The sequence below is a fragment of the Neopelma chrysocephalum genome, unplaced genomic scaffold (assembly GCF_003984885.1).
Source record: "Neopelma chrysocephalum unplaced genomic scaffold, ASM398488v2 Primary Assembly neopelma1_23, whole genome shotgun sequence".
Taxonomy (NCBI): Eukaryota; Metazoa; Chordata; class Aves; order Passeriformes; family Pipridae; genus Neopelma; species Neopelma chrysocephalum.
The window spans coordinates 3,594,772-3,610,924 of NW_020897691.1; the positions used below are offsets into that span (position 1 = coordinate 3,594,772).

The window sequence follows — 16,153 nt, forward strand, 5'->3', positions numbered from 1 at the left end:
TCAGGGACTCACAGAAAGCCTACAGCCACTGCAGACGGGACTGCATGAACAAGGCTCTGAAGGGCTGCCAAAGCCAGTTCACATCATTTTTCAGAACTCTCTGAACACTAATCTTGCAAACTCTCATAAACTAGTTCCTAGCTGTAGGAATTTTCTTCTGTGAAAGCTACAATTGATTTAACAAATGAAGATTTTTCATATTTAAACATTAGAGTTTTTTTAGCAAGAAAGCTACTGATTTTATGGTGATGCAAAAACTTTCTGTTTAAGTGTGGTTTCACGGATATTTGTTAAACAGCATGCTGGATTCAACAGCAAGGATGGCCCAGCATTTTTGTGACTTGGAAATTGAGGTTAAAGAAACATGTCACTTTTATTCTGGTATTTACCTAAAAGGCCATTTGAATTTGTTTTCAAGACAAAGGGATCTTGAAATATCCATCAGAATCATTCGCTACATATTTCTCTACAGAATGGCAAAACCGAAATAGCATGTGTATCTGTATGTCAACAACAACTATACTCATGTTGTACACCCAAAAAGAAATATGATTTCAATCCTACATTTCTAAATCTTATAACCAAAACCCAGAAAAGGCTGATCAAAGGTGTTTTATGAAGTTGTTCCAAATCCGGAACATTCCAGACTGTGTGTGGGTGGTTTAAAATCTGAATATAAATGTAGTTGTTATACCTGCCCCTTCCACTCTCACCAGCCTGTCCAGCCTTAGTTCTTGCAGAATTTGAGAGAATTTTACCAAAATCCTCAACAGGATACCAATTTCAGCAATATTCACAGTCTGTTGAACCAAAAGTTCTATAAGCTCTATAAGAATATAGAGTTACTATTTTTAAATTATTATTTCTTTAGCTAATTTTTTTTTTTTTAGTTATAACTGAATACTGATACAGACCATTTATTTTATGACAAAATTATGACTGGTAAAGAAATGAGGTGGGGAAACAGAACAGCAAGAAGTCAGGAGAAAAAAAAAAACAAAACCAAAACCAATACCAGAACCTTTCACTGAGTAAACAGGAGCTTAATCTTGTTTTGAAGTACGTGTAATTAATTCAGGGATTAATAAAAAGACCCCATAACAAAGACCTCAAATGCTACCAAAACCAGGTTGTTTCCATTCTGAATGTCTCTTTTTATTTGTAAAGACTGGCATTACAATTGAAAAGGACTCAAAATGGAGAAATGTACACATCATTGGTGTTTCATGATGCAACTGATGGAGTCCCTGAATGGATATTGCTTCAGCTTTGCTTTTAAAAAATAATTTAACAAGAAAATCTTCAACTCCACGATCGATCACAGGTGGCAAAAATGAAAGAAAGAAAGAAGAAAAGAAACCAAAATTACTGTCAAATTCATAACATATACATTGTTGGTTGATGACACTTTTTCCAGATGTACAATAAAGCCCACAACACTTTATTACTATGGATATAATTATTGTGAATGTTTTTTTTCATGTTGATCAACTTGTTTCTGAAGGTTGGTTTTTTGATTGTTTTAAACTTGCATAATAAACATGCAATGAAACAGTTCTTGTTAAAGTGGTTTTTTTGCAGCTCTCTTGTATTCATACAAAGATTTCATAAAGTAGCAGTGTTGTATCAGAGCATTACCAAAATAAGAGCAAAAGCTAAAGAGGAAGGTAAATGTGAAATGAACCTGATGAGAATAACCTAATCTTGTCCTGAGACACTCCAGTCTTATTAAAAAGATGTGCACAATCAAATCCCTTCCTCCCAAACCCACAAAAACCACAAAATAAATATTAACTTGGAAGAAAGGGAAGACACAAAGGAAAAAAAAAGATGTCATCATGCACTCATCTTCTGCATAGCTCAACCCACATATAGTAAGGCACTATTTCCCCACAACTTAGTGTCCACAACAATCTTTTACAGTGCTCTGTGAACTATATATAGTTCCTTCCAGGATGATGAAATAAACAGACTGAATGAGTGTTGCTACCATGTCACCCTATATGTAATCTTAGAGACAAGGGCATCATCTGGCAGTTTCAGAAATAAGCTGTCTCGAGTCTCTACTTGTGTGTGCATGTTATGTATAGGGACATCTTGTCTGTGCAAGTGGTTGGTTTGTTTCCAGAGTTGCCGTAATTTTTCATTGTTCTTTACTCCAGTGTTCTCAAAGCAAATACACAAGAAAATAAAAGCACAGTTGGGTCATTAAAAACAGAGCTTTGGTGCTCCAAAATGCACACAGCTTTGGGGATTTAAGAAATCTGTTAGATATTCCCAAAAGAGCTGGGAAATACATGGACATTTTCATCCAGAAAATCTCATCTCTGCTTAGTTGAGCTGATCTTCATATTGCTTTCGGAAGCAATCACCAGCAGGGAAAAACTCCCAGCACCGTTCCTGGTACATTTTCCATACATATGATTCCTGAAAGAAACACAATTTAAATAATTTAACTTGATTTAATAAGAAAGTGCCAACTACAACTTTTTTTCTCTTTTATTTATATACCACTTCACTTTTTTTGATTCTGTGTATATCAGGTTGTTGCATATCAATCTACAAATTAATTTTAATTACTTTGATCAGTTTAGAATAACTTTTAGGGTTTCTTCCCTAGTCAAGAAGCACTATAGAAATGCATAGAAGAGAACCAGGTAGTTTAGTCCCTTTTGCACACCCAGGAGCACTGCAAAGCTCAATTAAAGCTGGTCACAAGATAAATACCAGGGTAAGCAGAATATTTTCTGTCAGAGAAATTTGACTGAATTTCTGAATCAGTAATTTCAAAACATGTCTACAAACAATATATAAACCAAAATGACCTTTAAAGGTACTTTTTAGAAGAGCAGTATTTTCTGAGTCAGTTGCATTTTGGTTTCTTTTCCCTTTCTGATTATTTGTTCAGGTAAGGTTCTGTCTCTAGACAGTCCAGAGAACAGTAAAGGATATGTCAGTTTATTTCCCTTATAATCACAACACTTAAATGGGCTTCTTATTACATAAATTCTATGGTAGAAAGAGCATGTGTTACACAAGTTACAAAACCATAGAATCATTTAGGTTGGAAAAGACCTTTAAGATCATTGAATCCAGCCATAAACCTAAAAGCGCCAAGTCCGCTGCTAAACCATGTAGTAGAAATTGTGTAGTATGAATTACTCTCAGTTTTCAAACTATATCAAACATTATAAAAACTGAATAGTTAGTAGAAATCTGTCTTCAGTGAATACAGCAGGACACTGCATGGCAATAAAAGGGAAAATGCAAATAAAAAAGACTTTTTAAAACGTAATTTAATACAAAATTCTCAAATCACAAATGGATGTTCAGAAATAACAAGGCAAACACATAAAATCTCACACCGGACAAGGCTGAGATTTACGCAAAGAAGATGATTATAGCATATACATCAGAATTCAGAAAGCGTAAACTACACAGATTTACAGCAAATTATCCCTCTGACCCAAATCTCTAGGGCTATGTATATGATACTATTCATTTCTTTTGGTTTTGGATCTGCAACACAGGAACATTTGCTTAGTCAGCTGAAAGACTCTCACTAGGAAAAAAGACCAAAACAGTAGACTGTAAATTTAATACTTTTTTTACTGACTTTCAGTATACTTCAAGGAAGCTGAAGGAAGTACCAGAAGTTCGAAAGAACAGCATAAAAGAAGAAACCTCCAGAGAAAACTTCTCATAGGTTTCATTTTAAATATATGCACAAGCTTTTTCATATGGACTTATTCAGAAATGTAGACATGGAAGATTATATATAGATGATAATAATAAAAGACAAAGACTATTAAAAAAAATCATCAAGGAGATGTGAAGAGTGCTGCTTTCACAGGATGCTTAAGTGTTCTGTTTCCCATTATTTTTGTTTATAGTCTGTATTTATATTTTGTTGAAGTAACAACTTAAGAATAACAGGTCAGATGAAAACATAGGAATAGAAAGTGCTGCAGAATTGATACTCAACTAACATTAAGCAACCAAAGTCCCAAGAATTGCTTAGAAGAATGAGAATTAAGTTCCATACCATATAGAGAGGTATTCATTAGAAAACTCTTAGTTTTTCCAAGCCTGAATGATTTTTATTTTAGAATCAGTCTTATTTAATAACCATTGACATTTATAGAGTTGTTCAACCTACCTGTCCTGTATGCTCTGTTTCATCTTTGTTAATGAGATACATCAGAAAAAACCTACAAGCAAAGAAACAGATTCTATGAAAGTAGAATTTGGAAACATTAGGCAATCTGCAGGGAGATGGATATTTTTCAGAATGTAGAGTGATAGTGCTGTTCACGGACTTACAAATTCCAGAGTTCTATTTATGATAATATTCTGAGACAGATTAAACACACTTCCCTGACACTGTTGACATTCAGTCATTGTTGAATAAGTAGTATGCTAAAATACAGGAGATTCTGTTTGATTTAGAGTAGTTAGCAAAAGAGTTTAAAGGAAGATTTTCTAAGCTTTCTAATCTGAAAATTACAATAGACATTTTCTTGCCCATGAAAACCCACTGGGAAGCAGACAGATAATGGTCATTGGAACTTTCTCTTTTTCCTCTTCACACAATGAATAAGAAATGCTGAAGACATCTAAGAGATTTCTCATTGAAATTTTAGGTTGGGGACATTTTACTAATGTATGCAACTCAAGATCAACACAAGCATAAAAGAACTTGTAATTTAAAAAAACTCCACATTAGTCTTGGGGGTTTGAGATAGCTGACATTCACTAGGTGATAATTTCAAAATTTTGCTTATAATAGACATTCTCTCTGAACATATATAAAAACATAAAATATGATCATGCAGAAAAAGATAAAAACCCAGTTCCACAGGATGATGGACTGAAAAGTACGCTACAGTATGTTATTTGGGCAGAATTTATTAAGTAGGAACAAAATCCTGATGGCACTTTCAATCTATTTTGTTTGTTACAATCCATTCCCTGCATAGTGACAGCACTAGCATAAAATACGCTCAGCCACTGGATTTTCATATCTGAGAGGAAATGATACGGTGGTTGTAGAACTGATAATTGCCTTTATTTCTAGATACAAAAAGACTGAGTTTAGTGGTCACTGGTGCTCTGCTTGGATTTCCAAAGGCAGACCTGATACCCTTGGTTGATCCCTCCTGTCTCTAGCTCCTCATTCCAGTTCCCCTACCTCCCTTTGCCCTGGGTTCTCTTAGTCAGCCTCAGCCTCAACATATTTAGTCCAATGTAAGATTTCCCCCTTTTCCCTCACTCCTTTGTTCCTCTCTCCTCTCTCCATGAGTCTTCAGACTAGGTCATACTGCTCCTCTCTACCTTATACACCACATTCAATTTTACAATGCCTCCACAGCCAAATACCAAGTTCCTGGTTTCCATCTACAAGCTCACACAAACTTGGTGTGCCACAACCAAACTGGAAAGAAGGATTTGAAATTTGTTCATTCCTTGCTGCCATTGCCACGGAATTATATATTCAGACAGCATGAGTGCACATCAAAGTCAAACAGTACTGACTCTTACTTATTCAAGAGAGTTAATCAGGTACCCGCAGAGGCTGCAAGGGTCATGAGTTAGTGAGGAGTTCATTTTTACTGTACTTACAAATAATTGGCCAAGTTGTGCTCCTGTAGTGTGTGTGTTTCAAAGCCATGGGGCACTGTATCAAAGTAGTCATTTCCTATTCCACAGATAAAGCACTTTGTCTAAAAGAAAGCATACAGAGCACTTCAACATTATATATAACCCTTGCCCAGCTTTGAGAAAAGGTCAATGTAACAATTTTTCTTGAAAATGACAATGGATCATATATAATATATGCTGAACAAAAAGGCTTTTCTTTTAATGACTGAAGCCGGATACCTCAACCAAAACACTTGAATAGAAGCTTAACTACCAGCAGAGTAGTTACTTACTGTTAAAAAAAATAAAATTTTTGCCAGCTCTAAGTGAACAGGTATCAGGAGACAGAATGACATACAATAGTCACAGCTGACTTTTTAACACTAAGTAGCACTTACTGTAACACATGGCAATATTTACCTCAAAGCCTGTTGTGCTTGTCCACCTGAAACTGAATAAGCTCAAAGTTCAGATGACAAAATGCAGTAGCTTTGCAACACTTTTCCGAGTTCTTACATTTATACTTCAATGACAGAATAGAAAACCACAAAGTACAGATACTTTCACACATAGATTAACCAAAGAAAAGTACATCTGAGATGAGATGAAATGTAACATGACAGTCAAATCAGAAACCTCTGATTTGAAGATTCCAAAAGACTTGAGCAGCCACAGACCTGCCATTCATTATAATATACATGGTACAATACTGGACCATGTACAGAACTGTATTTTCCTCTTAGTTTAAAAAGCTATCCACTAAAACTAGATCACATTTTAATTGAAAACAGATATTCATGAAACCTGAAAATAGGTATGGTTCAGCAACTAGATGTTCTTACCTCCATGTCTTCCTTAACTTGCTCTTGTTGATCTCTTAACTCACCAAAAGCATCAATAATTAAACCTAGGGTTTAAGTTAAAATTATTTAGTTGATTAGATAGTTAATGTTCAAGAACTGTGACAAAGATTATTTGGAAATCTAGGGATAATATAACTGACAAAGAATATTAAATGAGAATCTTATGCAGAAGTAATAGAAGCCAATATACATTCCAAGGCGAACAAAAACAGCTCAATACATAAATTAAAATGAGTAGGCCAAAGAAAATGGCTAACAGTAACATGACTGGCAGTACCATTTTGAATTATCAAACAGGACAAGAAGACCTCTGTTTTATTCCCAGTGCTATAATCTCGACTCAGTACAGTAAGACATAGTTTTACAGTGACAAAGGCTTTACTATAGAATAGTGCTGTACTAACAGAGTTCAGGAATTTATTACACAGCAGATGCAGAGGTTCAGAGCTCTGTGCATCCTCTCTCATTACGGCTGTCATGTAGTACGAGGTTCCACTGTTAGACCTCCACAGAGGTAAGGAGTCATTTCAGGGAGATAGAGAAAGAAGAAGAAAAAGAACCACAGGCTCTATGGCTAAAATTATAAATTCTTTATGATCTTCCCTTCACTTACTCCAGTACAAATAAGGACTAACTCCATAATCCTTAGTGACAATACGTACTCAAAGATTGACAGTTAAGGCCACTATTTTCCAGTCACTCACAAAATGAAGAAACAAACAGTATGAGATACGCCACTTCAGGTTATAAAAAAATTTTTCCCCTCCTCAAGCCCTTTAAAAAACTTGTTGCTTGATTAAGAGTAATAAACAATTTACCACAAGCTCAAATTTGCCTTCTGAATTTCCTTGTAGTAAGTGAGAAAGCACCCGTAGTGCTGTCAAAATTACCATCAGTTAGCTATTAGCTGACAGAAAGCAATGAGGTATCAGTATTTACAACAGCAAGGGAACCTAGTAAAAATCTTTACCTGCTTTTCCAAAATCGAGAATATTCTTCTATTATTTGTGAAAATTTTAATTGAAAATGACATTCTGGGCATTCTTGACAATATTTTGAAGGCATAATATGTAAACAGATGTGGTCTTAAGTACTTTAGATAATAACATTAAACATGGTTATTGCATGCATAATAGAAAAACCCCTGACATGCCAAAATTAAGTATCCACTACCCAGATTACAACAGCAAGACACACTATGAGTCAAATAGTTTCACTGAAATTCCAAAGCTAACCTAACAGCAGCTAACTTTCCATTGTCATTATCCAGGCTATACTAAAGCTGTTTCATATCAAGCACCTTTCTTTACTCTTTGACACTGTTCAAGTAAGCAGGCATCACAAAAAACAGCTGGTTTTATGTAAGACAAGATTAAACCTCTTAAAGCTATGCTCTAATTTTCACATCACTACTACCAATCTGAAGATTTGTCAGTCAAGAACATTAGATATTGGCAGCGGGAAAACTGACAGCATCTGCTACTGATTTTGTACATCTATGGGTTACACTGAAAGAAGATTATAAATTGTGTCACAAGATTTCTAATCACTCCTCTTGCTGATTTATAGGAGACTTTTAGAAAGAGCAATGAGAAGACAGAAACTGCAGTGAACACCAGTATTCTTAGAGCAAAATATTTACGTTTTTTCCATTGATCCAGTTAGAGCCTGCTGATTTTACAGACTCAAAAGAGCAGTGTATGGACAAAAGTCAGCTGGGTGTGATTTACCATACAAATCTGTCCTTCATGATCTGCCCTGATGTCCTCTATGAATCTTAGGTGTGGGATTACCATAGGATTAAGATCTTTGTACTGCTAAATAATCTCACCACAGGTTACAAACATATACCTTGGATAATTGCAAGCAAGATGACAATCACAAAGAAGAAGAAAGTGATGTCAAAGATAATCCGATAGATTTCATATTCATCTCCTGCTGGATCCTCTATTTCATCACCAATGCCTCCACCTGCACGTACTCCAACATACATATGAAACATGTAGCACTAGAAAACACAAAACAAAGGGATACAAAATTTGTCTGCAGCTAGAAGTAAAAATACCCACTGTTACAAATTCAGTAACTGGTAGAACTTGTCTGTGTTCTAGGAACTATACCATGTCAAGTCATCTTCTTCTCTCCTTTGAGGTTATGCATATTTCTGAGGAAGGTGAAATGGTGCTGTTCAGCTGAAGCTGCAGTATTTCATGTTCTGTCATTATGTAGCAGTTCAATAAGTTCAAAAGTTCAACTACCAGAAGTCTAGCAGCACCCCGTGATTCATGTAAAATAATTTCAGCAATATACAATTAGAAAATATCACCACCACCGCAGCCATCTCCTTTTCTAAATTCCTAGCTCAAAAGTGAATAAATTTCCCTGGTTTTGGTGTTTCAAACACAAATTTAAAAACAAACAAACAAACACTCCCTAAAACAAAAAACCTAAGCTCACCTAAAACAAAACCAAAAAACCCAACCAAACAAAAAATTTTTGTGAATGCTTGCGCAGATAACAGGCTAATGACTGAAAATATCTGAGAATATTGTGAAACTATCATCTGAAAAATGGTGTAATAGGTCTCTCAGTATAGTGATGATGTGGGATGCTAATATAAAATTTACAGTGTATTGCATTATAATTTAATAAAAAATTATGATATCACTCTCTAGAGGTCTACAGCAGGGGATTGGTTCTTTTGCTTTAAGTACATCTGCAAACTACAGGTCCAGGGTTCTCACTCCTTATCAAAAAATAGTAATGACAATAACTAACTCCTAAAACCTAACCATACAAAAAATCCATTCTTCTATTTCTATGCCACACTATCCTCAAAATCCATTGGGTAAGAAATTGATATAGTAACATACAATGCTAAGCAACCATTGGCTGAAAAATCCAACAATTTCTAGAGATAGTTTATATTCCACCACTGAAAGGTAATAATTAACTTGATGAGCAAACATAGTGTTAATTATTTTAAAAGTTTTAAAAGTTATTTTTCTATTTCTAAAAGAATTATATATTCTCTCTACTTTTTTTTTTAACATCCCAATGCAAATCTTACTGTTTTTACAAAAGACAACCCTGATTTTATAGTATATCACATGTTATTCTAACGCATTCCTGTACAATACTATGGCCTTTAGATCTGTGTATTTTCAGAGAATTACAGAGTAGGTCAGGTCAGAAGGACTTCATGAAGTCTCTCCACCAAGAAGAGTCCACTATAATGTCAGAAAAAATTGCTCTGGCTTTATACAGTCGGGTCATTACAGCCTCCTGAGGATGTAATAATCTCTCTGAGCAATCAGATCTATTGCTTGGCTCACTTCAGTCAGAACACATTTTTCCACTTTATGTTCATGGTCTTCTGCCACGCACTTCCCATTAAGAGTCTGAACTTCTTTTCCCAATAAACCCTGTGCAGGCACTGCGAGCTGCTCTTACACTCCACTCCACCCTGAAGCTTTCTCTTCTCCAGCCTAAAGAAGCCCAGTTCCCTCAGTCTCTCTTTCCACAGCAAATGCTCCAGCACCTGAAAATTTAATAGGCCTCCACTGAGTTATGCTCCAGTTTATCTATATTTTCATTGTTCTGAATGTCTGAAACCAAAAATATAGATGTACTACTCTGCTTCAATAGCTTATCTATTCATTCAGCTTTTAAATGTTGTTGACTCCCTGGAAGTAATTCATATTGCATAACATACTGAAATATATTTAACATCGTTGTACATGACTGCTTTTAAAGGGATATTAAGTATGAGGCCTCTTAGAAATCCTTTATGGTCTAAGCTCTACTCTACCTACCATCCACAACTCCAAAGCCTGGCACTGTCCCAGTAAATACAAAATAATTTTCAGTGCTTCTGGGCACATGAGAGGTTTCAGTAACAGAATTACCCATTGAAGATAATCATGGCAACTCATGCTAAGAGAAACTGATGGATTTCCAAGCATTTCGGTACCTGCATTACTTATGGAAGTCCTTGCCTATAACTGACTCTCTTCCCTGAATGGCCTCTAGAATCTCAAGGTTTAGAAGTACAGCCCTTTAACAGCTCAGCTCAGCTTTGCAGCTTATAGTTGTTTGTGTCTTCTGAGAAACCATAGCAAAGTATAGTATCACATTTCTTCTGTTCCTTTATAGATGTGTTTGTTTAGCACACACAGTTACTATGGATGTTCATTTAGCACATGCTAGTGTTTAGGGATGTTCATTACATTTGTTCCTTTGCCTTCAATTATAAACTTTCCTGCTTGGTGGCTAATGATACAACTGTATGAATAGGAATTACAGAAGGTCAGGAAAAAGCAAAACATTTAAAAAAAAAATCCAGAAAGCAAAATAAGACTTACTGTTAGCATATCATCGCATTTCATGTCCGGCATATCACCATCTTCACTCTTGTTATAGAACTTGCGGAAAAAATTGAATGCCACCACTGTATACAAGTATACTACTACTGCCAGTAATCCCACTGTTAGGACAAGCTGGAAGACAAAATTATAGAATGGATATAACCTATTATATAATTGTAATTCAGTATTTCAACTAATTTAATACGGAAAAAAAATTTTTACATCTATGAAATCACATATAAACCAAATGGTTCCTAGTATTTTAATATCTACCTCAGAAAAGCAGCAGCAAGGACCACACTGCTCATATGCAGCATCATTCCGATTTCACTTTGAGCTTTATGGAAAGCAGGTGGAAGGGAACTTCAGTGTCCTATAAACTGATACTTCTCTTGTGTAGCTCCCAGATCTAAAAAGTTCTTTTTCACAAGTAATGCTCCCTTAATTTATAGGTAATTTGCTAAAACTTCAGGACTATTTTCAATAGGTAAAATACTTCACTTTTTTCAGGTTCAGTCTGATTTGTTTTGCTTTTTTGTTCTTTTAAGAAATCTGAACTAAGAATTTAAGAAATTTTGTTCTTTGAAATGGAATGAATGCAGTGTGTTGATTGCTGTAACTTTTTCAAAACACAATTTTTATTTTGCAAATGTAAGTGAAGTTTTTCACATAAATCAAAACAACAATTTATACTGTTTATACAGTGAGTTCATACTTAAGTCTTCTATACGTCATGTGCTTCACCAACTATTTTGAAATATAAACGGTGTCCATTTAAATGTGTATTACTTCTTAAAAATGTTGACAAGGACACTGCATTCGAAAATAGAATTAATTTAAAACAATCATCCTCTGCATTAAAAAAAAATTGCTAATGATTTTATGGTTTTTTTTAGTATCAAACTTGCTTAAAATAAAAGGGAATAAAATTAAAAAAACATGAAAAATAACTTGCTACTCATAAATTTAGAAATGACACTTTTTACAAGACTTCTAAAGCACCTACATCTTATAAAGTCAGAACTGAAGTTTTGTCTTATTACAACAGCATGTAAGTATACACAACAGAGAAAACCTTTACGTTATCATTCTCAGCTCACTTGAATAAGCATTATATTAGCTGCCTTGCTGGAAGATCTCTGATCAGACCAAGGATGGCTTTTTCATAATTTGAAATTGTTTACAAAATTCCTTTGAAATGGTAAGGCCATCAGCCTTGAGGAACACCTAGTCTCAAGTTACATTAAATGCCATTTCTACAGCAGATCTCAGTAGATGAAATGCCTTAGTTAATTTTTTTTTTTTTACTTAAACCAGAAATGCAATTCTAGATTCTATGGTTTCTTTAGGAAAAGATTTCTTAACATCCGAGAGCTGAGTTTCTCAAACAGTCCTCTAACAGATGAGTAATTGGGTCTCAAGTGGACATTTCTTTAGATGTATCTTGAAAAGCTTTTAAATAGCAACTTTATGATACAGTTGCTCATAACAGTTAGAAACTGTCATACATCCCAGTCCTGTTTTCTTATGATTATAAACCCCAATGGCTAGTTTACTCACCAGTTCAAGTTCTAGAGTTCATGATAAAAGAACAATTCTGTTGTCAATCTGCAGAATTAAGTCATGAAGTGATCTTCCCTATATACTCCTTAAGTAATAAAGCTGAAAAGAGATGAAGTTGATACCTGTTTGCCATTGTGGGTCACTGATGACAGGATAGTTCGTAATGTCTTGAATCCCATTGCAATGTCAAGGAGATGAGCAGCAAAGAAAAAATTGTTGTAATGGCCAAGGACTGACATGGTCATGTACCATGCTAGGTAAAGGAAAGACTGACAGAAAAAACAAGTATATTCAAAATAAAACTCATGGTTTTCATCTTTAAATTAATTCAAAACACTAATGAAAGGTAGAATTTTCTCAAATGTGCTCTTCTTTAAATAGAAAACAGTTCTTTTTTAACACAGAATTTTCTAGAGATCTTTGAGAATTCCCTTTGTGCAAAAATATTAAATACTCAAATACAGAGTCCAAAAGACATGGGCAAAATTGAGAATTTCTAAATTTAAATTGTAAAAAACTCATTTTGAAATTGTTAAACCCTTATTTTTAATTGTTTCTACTGTAAAAAAGTTTTTCTGATTTACATTACTTTTTTATTAATTTCTAAATAATTAAATTAAAATATTACTGCTCTAAGGTAGTTAATGACAAATGATAGGACTCTGCAAGAACAAATGAAATTTTAAACATATAAATATTACTTAAGTAGTTTACTATTACCACAAATGTAAACTTCATCTTTTCCTCTATCAATTAATTTTTATTGGATTCAAAGACAAGTACATATTTATAAGAGAAATTACAGTCTGTTCCTTAGGAAAAAACAAACACTAACTTTTTACAGATCATTCTGTCTCTAGACTTGGAGACTTTATTGTTCACTTTTTCTGAGTACAATCTGATTACACTCTCATTCTCTATCAATCCTAGTTTCAAAATTGTTTCCCCAATCATCTTTCTGACTAACAAAATAAGCTGTTAGGCAAGCAATAATCATAATACTTAACAATCAAATCAGATTCCCTTTTTCAAATTATTAAAATAATCTGCCAACTGATGGTACATCTTACTATCAGTCTCAGTGATACAAATTTAGCAATTCCAGATAAATTAACTATACTGATCTGACTGTACTCCAGGAATATTCAAGTGTTCATAAAATTTATGAACAATACAAGAAATGGCAATTAGCATTTATATAGTCAGTTTTCTAATTGTATAATGCAGTGTTTGCTTATTCCTTCTAATAAAGCATATCAGAAGGGGGGCAGGAATTGGCTGAGGTTCTATAGACTACTACCAATGTTGCTGTGAAAATATTTTGACAGTGTCTTTTTAAGCTTCCAAGATTTTCTTCATGTAGTCAAATAAGTACAATCCAGAGTATTTCATACCTCCCATTGAAACTCTTCATGTTAGCAAGTGCATATTGCTTTTTAGAAAATGAAAATACAAACGTGGGTAGAGCCCTTCCCAAATCTTCGTTCGCGAAGCCTAGCCATGAGTAGTATACTGAGAAACTTACATTATCAGTGAAAACAACTCCTAATTTCCACATCTGATACTTCACATCAATGGAATTTAGCCTGTAAAAATACATAAATAAATTGCACTTTGTAGCAAAACACAATCAGAAAATATGCAACACAATCTGTAGAAAGTGCATTGTCACAGAAGAGGAGGCAAGAGCTGATCTATTTATCCAAAGCCGAAATATATCAGAACCTTGTTCTAATTGACACTTTTACCCTGGAATGGATCTGTCAAAAAAAATATTCTGAAAATCAAATTCATAAATACTGTTTCGGATTCATCAGACCTAATGCTGATTGATTTCTACAATGTTAGCACATACATGCAAGTGAAATGAACTGTCTTTATAACCTAGGGAGAAAAAGAGATTGTACTTTTTTTAAAGGGAACCCATCCAAGCCTAAAGTAATTGTCAAAAAAAGGTCACAGAATTTGCCCCACAAAATGCCAGTTCTTTATCTTAGTTATGATAGCCTACCTTGGGGTGACACAATTAGATGATATTAAAGACAGACAAATTTAAGTCAAATGAATCTCAGAGCTTTTTTTCTTTGCTTTTACCACTTATTTACTCAGTAATAAATGTGAATAAAAAGGAGATATATACTAAGAGTTTTTGCAGGAAAGGACCTGAGGCTCTGGTGGACTGCAAGTTGAACTTAAGTCAGCAATGCACCCTCACTTCAAAGAAGGCTAATGGTACCCTGTCCTCCAGGAGGAGCTGCATTGCCAGCAGGTCAAGGGAGGTGATCCTTCCCCTCTAACTCAGCACTGGTGAGGCCACACTGGGGGTGCTGGGATCCCAGTTTCTTCCACAGCATTTGCTGCTTTGTTATATTAGCCAGTTACCCTCTTCTACTACTCTCCTCTCTTGAATAAACTTTTATATTGTATAGACTAATAATGTAAACCATGTTGTCAAAATTTTTCCCTTGTATTCCTTTAATTAATATCTTTAGGTATTATTCTCTGCTTACTCTAACAGCACAAATAAATTTTTTGTCCCTCTATAGAGAAGTGATACAACTAACTTAACAAATAAGATGTATACCATTTTTGCTATTAACTGTATCTTGCCCTCTTTAGTTTTTGATATTTTCCTTTAGAAAAGGTTTGGATCATCTGTATTATAGTGACACAAAAAAATTCTAAACCTAGATCACAATTGAAGAACATATATAAATAATAGAATAAAAAATGTCATCTGTCCTACTTTTATCCTTAAAATGTGAGTGATTCAATGCTCCTGAAAGAGGTGACTAAGAAAGTAGAAACACTGCTGGCAGATGTCACACAGCTGCCTTCTGTGCCAGATGTTCACATGGAACTATCTGAGGCCTTAGATGAAATCCAAGAGTTAAATCCTCATCTATCTGTTTTCCAAAATTCTTACTTGTATAGTCAGAGTCACTGGCCACATAAAAATAATAGTTTTATTTGAATATTACACTCTCAAGGAATTCTTTGCAATTGAAGTACCGAATTCCTTCTTGTATTACATGCAACAGTATTTAATCTTTAATAAAACAAAAAAACTCCACCATTTTTACGGATACAAATTAGAAGCAAAGGACTCCAGTTGAACCTCCTGTGTAATAGTATAAGCACCACATATATATATAACTGGAGCTACTGTAACTGAAAAACAGCATTCAATCAATGTTAAGAAGAGTTTCTCATTCAAATTTTGTTAAATATCGTAATCAGATGATTAAAAAAAACCCAAACATCTTGATATTTATTTCTGAAAATATTATTGTAGCAAGTGAACCTCATACTTTATTCTGACCCAATACCACTTATTTCTAATGTCAGGCATATTCTTGTTACTACAGTCCACCTGTTCATAATTCTATTTGTGTTATGTATGAAACATGATGGACAGGACTGCTTATGGAAAAACAGGATACTCTCTCATGAAATGAAAACCACCCTCCCAACACCAGGGAGGCTCATCTCTTGTCAATTTAATTTGATGATTTTATAGTTTACAAATAGCAATAGCTTTAGAGGTCCTAAAAATAACGTGAATATTGATCCATATGAAAAAAGGCAGGCACTGTTAATTTTTTTATATCCTTATTTTTTAAAAGAAGTCTGATCTGAATAGTAAAGCAATAATAATATGCATAATACCGCATTTTCCTGTTTATTTATGCTCACTACCTTGATCAAGTAGCTCAAAGA

At 34.3% G+C, this 16,153-nt stretch overlaps 1 protein-coding gene across 8 annotated transcripts in view; it reads right to left on the reverse strand.

Annotated features, from left to right (window-relative positions):
* Window positions 1–1,125: 1,125 nt before the first annotated feature.
* Window positions 1,126–16,153, reverse strand: part of RYR2 (ryanodine receptor 2) — a 394,099-nt gene continuing 379,071 nt past the window's right edge. For all 8 annotated transcript variants that reach the window (XM_027684666.1, XM_027684677.1, XM_027684625.1 and 5 more), the window contains 8 exons: window positions 13,959–14,019; window positions 12,556–12,702; window positions 10,868–11,002; window positions 8,355–8,511; window positions 6,483–6,547; window positions 5,623–5,723; window positions 4,160–4,211; window positions 1,126–2,427 (listed from right to left, as the gene is read on the reverse strand). In XM_027684666.1, coding sequence (XP_027540467.1) covers window positions 2,332–2,427; window positions 4,160–4,211; window positions 5,623–5,723; window positions 6,483–6,547; window positions 8,355–8,511; window positions 10,868–11,002; window positions 12,556–12,702; window positions 13,959–14,019 — 814 coding nt within the window. In that variant the 3' untranslated portion in view covers window positions 1,126–2,331. The remainder of the gene's footprint in view (window positions 2,428–4,159; window positions 4,212–5,622; window positions 5,724–6,482; window positions 6,548–8,354; window positions 8,512–10,867; window positions 11,003–12,555; window positions 12,703–13,958; window positions 14,020–16,153) is intronic.